General features: G+C 40.6%; 1 protein-coding gene across 1 annotated transcript; it reads right to left on the reverse strand.

Moving 5' to 3' along the window:
- Positions 1-473: 473 nt before the first annotated feature.
- Positions 474-3,772, reverse strand: LOC109340897 (the record flags this gene model as incomplete). The annotated part of the gene is made up of 3 exons (XM_019578664.1): positions 2,709-3,772; positions 2,283-2,598; positions 474-1,976 (listed from the first exon to the last, which is right to left on the reverse strand). Coding segments are annotated over exons 1-3 (2,883 nt in total), but the record flags the coding sequence as incomplete, so codon positions are not given.
- Positions 3,773-5,280: the final 1,508 nt, after the last annotated feature.

The raw sequence follows: 5,280 nt of genomic DNA on the forward strand, positions 1-5,280 counted from the left end.
ATGAGGATGAGGATGAGGATGAGGATGAGGATTAGGATAGGTTGAGGAGGGGATAAGGATGAGGAAGAGGATAGGATGAGGATGAGGAAGAGAATAGGATGAGGATGAGAACGAAGATAGGATGACGATGAAGAAGGGGGTAGGATGAGGATGGGGATGAGGATGAGGATGAGGATGAGTACAAAGATTGAATCTTTCCCAGCCTTAGAGCGTGGGAGTGCAACAATAAAATCCATTGACAAGTCTATCCAAGGATTATCAGGTACGGGCAAGGGAGTATAAAGCCCATGAGGCATACTCGTAGTTTTGGCCCGTTTACAAATAATACAATTTTCACATAATTTTTGGACATCCCTCCTCATATGAGGCCAATAAAAATGTTCCTTTAATATGTCCAAGGTCTTTTGGACCCCGAAGTGGCCCATTAGACCCCCTTCATGAGACTCCTTAACAAGCAAGTCTCTAATGGATACCTTAGGCAAACATAAGCGATTTTCCTTGAAAAGGAAACCATCTTGCCTATAATATCCATTAACAGCCACATGTTCACATTTATTAAACAATTCAGAAAGTTCAGCATCATCAGCATACAAATCTTTTATGTGTTCGAAACCAAGAAGTTTGGTTTCTAGGGTTGCCAGCAAATTGTGCCTTCTTGATAAGGCATCGGCCACAGTATTGGCCTTTCCCTTTTTATGTTTTATAACATAAGGGAACTGTTCCAGAAATTCAACCCATTTAGCATGTCTTTTATTCAACTTACCTTGCCCCTTGAGGTATTTTAGTGACTCATGGTCACTATGTATGACAAACTCCTTAGGGAGGAGGTAGTGCTGCCATGTTTGTAATGCCCTTACCAAGGCATACAACTCATCATAGGTGGAATAGTTCAGCATGGGTCCACCTAACTTTTCACTGAAATAGGCCACAGGGTGGCCTTCCTGCATCAACACAGCTCCAATACCCACATTAGAAGCATCACATTCTATTTCAAAAGATTTAGCAAAATTAGGTAATGCAAGAATGGGTGCATGTGTTAATTTTTCCTTAAGCCTCTTAAAGGCTTCTTCCTGTTTCTCACCCCATTTGAATCCAACGTTCTTTTTCACAACCTCATTTAAAGGTGCAGCTAGGGTACTGAAGTCCCTAACAAAACGTCGGTAGAAGCTAGCCAAGCCATGGAAGCTTCTAACATCAGTGACAGTTTTGGGGGTGGGCCATTCTTGTATGGCCTTGATCTTTTCTTGATCAACATGGACCCCTTGGGCATTTATCAGAAAGCCCAGAAAAATGACATGGTCCACACAAAAAGAGCATTTCTCAATATTGGCATACAATTTTTCTTTTCTCAAAACAAGTAAGACCTCTCGGAGGTGCTCATAGTGATCATGCATAGTTTTACTGTATATCAATATGTCATCGAAATAGACAACCACAAATTTTCCCAAAAACTCTTTTAAAACATGATTCATTAATCGCATAAATGTGCTGGGTGCATTAGTTAGCCCAAAAGGCATAACTAACCACTCATACAACCCAAACTTGGTTTTAAAAGCAGTTTTCCATTCATCCCCTTCCCTTATTCTAATTTGATGGTACCCACTTTTTAGATCAATTTTAGTAAAAACAGAGGCACCATATAATTCATCCAGCAAATCATCAAGTCTAGGGATAGGGTGACGATACTTTACCGTAATGTTGTTGATGGCTCTACAATCAGTACACATTCTCCAGGACCCATCCTTTTTGGGTACAAGGATGACAGGGACAGCACAAGGACTCATGCTTTCCTGTACCCATCCTTTCTGCATCAGTTCCTCAACTTGCTTTTGTATCTCATGAGTGTCATGAGGATTGCTCCGATAGGCAGGCCTATTGGGCAAAGATGCTCCGGGGATGAGATCAATATGATGCTCAATTCCCCTTAAAGGTGGGAGGCCACGTGGGACCTCTTGAGGAAATACATCCTCAAATTCCTGCAGAAAACTTTTAACAGCATCAGGCACAACAACATTAGAGTTAGTATTCAAACAAAATTGTTGTCCAATGAGTAAGTAAATGGGTTGTCTTGTAAGGATAGCACCCTTTACTTCCCCTTTGGAAGCCATAAAGCTTTTCTTTTTCTTCTCATCTTTTTTTTCATTCTTTTCTTTTTCCTTCTTTTTTTCTTTTTCAATATTTTTTTCTTTTTCATTCTTTTTTTCTGGATCGTTTCTTTTTTCTTTTTCTTCTTTTTTTTCTCGATCCATCTTTTCTTTCAACTTTTTTTGATCTTCACCTACTTGCCTTGGGGACAAGGGTGATAATACAATTTTCTTGTTACAATGCATAAAGGTATATTTATTGGAGAAGCCATCATGAATGGCTTTCCGGTCATACTGCCAAGGCCTGCCAAGTAGCATATGGCTTGCCTCCATTACAACCACATCACAGAGGACCGAATCCTCATACTTCCCTATAGAAAAGGGGATCTCAGCTTGCTGATTCACAATCATTTCTCCAACCTCGCTTAGCCATTGTAGTCGGTAAGGAGTTGGGTGGGTCCTCGTCACAAGCTTAAGTTTAGAAACCAACCTTGTGCTTACCACATCAGCACAACTGCCACCATCAATGATTAGGGAACAAACATTCCCTTGTACAAACATCTAGTGTGGAAGTTGTTCTCCCTTTGACTCTCCTCATCTTCTCTTACTTGACTCCCTAAGAGCCTCCGCACCATGAGTAAGTCTCCATCTGGAACATGGGCATCTTCTTCACTCTCCTCAAAACTTGAAGTCTCAGATTGAGATTCCACCACTCCATTTTTCATCACCATGGTCCTTCTGGTTGGGCATTGAGAAGCTATGTGACCATGCCCAAGACATTTGAAGCATTTGACCTCCCGACTCCGAGTAGTATTTTCCATGGGCTTCTTCCCTTGGGAAGAGCTCACGGCCTCCTTAGGATTAGGGCCCTCCTTCTTGTTTCTATCCTTCCACCCCGAAGACTGGAATTTTGAGTTGGAGGAGTATTTTGATTTCCTCCTCTTCAGTTGTTGTTCCACCTTAATGGCTTGTTGGACCAGATCCTCCAGATCCTCCAGCTCCACATAAGGTTGTAACTCTACCACATCCTGGATGTCTTGATTTAACCCATGAAGGAAACGTGCCATTGTAGCTTCACGATCCTCATGAAAGTTAGATCTTAACAGAGCCAACTCCATCTCTTTAAAGTACTCGTCTACAGACTTGGTACCTTGGGTCAGCCGCTGAAGTTTGTTATGGATATCCCGTTGAAAGGATGCCGGAACAAACCTCTTTCGCATTATTACCTTCATCTCATCCCAATTGTCTACTGGTTCAGCACCGCATCGCCTCCTCTCTTTTTGGAGTTGATCCCACCAGACCATAGCATATTCCTTGAACTCGAGTGCTGCCACCTTGACTTTCTTTTCTTCGGTATAGTTGTGACATTCGAACACTTGTTCGATTTTGAGTTCCCACTCCAAGTAAGCCTCAGGGTTATTCATCCCCATGAATGTAGGGATTTTAACCTTGATGCCTTCCAACCGATCATCTCTCCTATGACCTCCATCATGCCTCCTTTCTCTCCGTCTCCTTCTCCTCTCGGTTTCAGAATCACTAGAGTCGATGTTTCGGCGTCTTTGGTTCTGAACCCGCATTTCCTCCATTTGTTGTTGGAGGGTTCTAAATTGTTCATGAATTTCATGAAGGGACTGTAGGTAGGCTGCCGTCCTAGGGGACTCTCCTCCATTACCTGCAAAATTAGACATACTTTTTCTTTGGTTAGTAATAAAACTCTCTTGCTCACTTTTTCCTCTCTTTTTTTTTTGTATTTCTTTTTTGTATTCGTGAATGTCTCTCCCTCACGTACTCTCTATTCCTTCTTTGTGTTCTTGATTAAATCAAGGTCAAGAGTACTCAATTGTGACAAACAGCGAAACAGCAACAACAATATCAAGCAATTTATATGATGAGGCACCTTTTTGGTTTAATAATTGAGATAGCACGAGGCTGTGATTAGGAGTATTACGTTTTCAGATTTATGATAGCCAATGGCTGTGGATACAATAATATAACGTTTTCGAATAATAGCACGAGGCTGTGATTAGGAGTATTACGTTTTCAGATTTATGATAGCCAATGGCTGTGGATACAGTAATATAACGTTTTCGAATAATAATATCAACTGAAACAGCAAAACTTTTGAAAATAAATTACTAAGACAATTTTACCAACAAGAACTAGCTCTGAATACCACTTGATGTAATCCTATAGGGGGATTACGTTTTTGTTTTGGATCATTCTTGATGGTAATTACTTTTTGGGACTTTCGGAATTGTATTTGTTTTGGATGTTTTGAATGTTGTTTGGTTGTGTTTTGGGCCGTGGGGTTTTGATTGTGTTTGATGGATTTGGTGGTTGTTTGGTTGATGATTGATGTACTTGTGATGTTGTGGAATGTGTATGGGATATTTTTGGGGAATTATGGCCGTGAGGATTAGGGTTATGTGAGGGTGTTTTATGGGTGTTTGGCCGTGGGAAGTGAGGGGATTTTGGGTGGTTTTAGTGAGTGCATTCCTCCTAGTGTTCTTGGTTCAACCAAGCTTGTTTTCTTATCAAGATACTCATCTTGTGGCGAAAATTCCTTAAGGCTTATCAAGAATCACTTCTTGTGGCGCCTCCATCCCTCTTGTCTTCTCCATCTTCTTGTTCCCAAACTCACGGCCAAACACTCACCAAAACCACCCAAAATCCCCTCACTTCCCACGGCCAAACACCCATAAAACACCCTCACATAACCCTAATCCTCACGACCAAAATTCCCCAAACATAGCCCAAACACATTCCACAACATCACAAGTACATCAATCATCAACCAAACAACCACCAAATCCATCAAACACAAGCCTAAAGATAATGGTCATATGACCTTTTGTGCTTTGGAATGGTGGAAGTTGAATAGTGGAAAATATCGAGTTCTATCTCGTATGGCAGTACATATTCTTGCCATTCCAATATCTACTGTGGCTTCAGAGTCCACCTTTAGTGTTGGTGGGAGAGTCATTGACTCATATCGAGCTTCTTTGCATCCAAATACAGTGGAAGCTTTGATTTGTGGTGGTGATTGGCTTCGAATATTGCATGGGATTAGAAATAAACATAATGTAATATATTTTATTTTATGAATAAATATTATTAGTATTTAAAATATATATTAATGATAATTTTACATTAAGAATATTGTTTTTTAAGTGGAGCATAATCCTACAATGATTGC

Source organism: Lupinus angustifolius, unplaced genomic scaffold (genome assembly GCF_001865875.1).
Source record: "Lupinus angustifolius cultivar Tanjil unplaced genomic scaffold, LupAngTanjil_v1.0 Scaffold_279_19, whole genome shotgun sequence".
NCBI classification, from domain to species: Eukaryota; Viridiplantae; Streptophyta; class Magnoliopsida; order Fabales; family Fabaceae; genus Lupinus; species Lupinus angustifolius.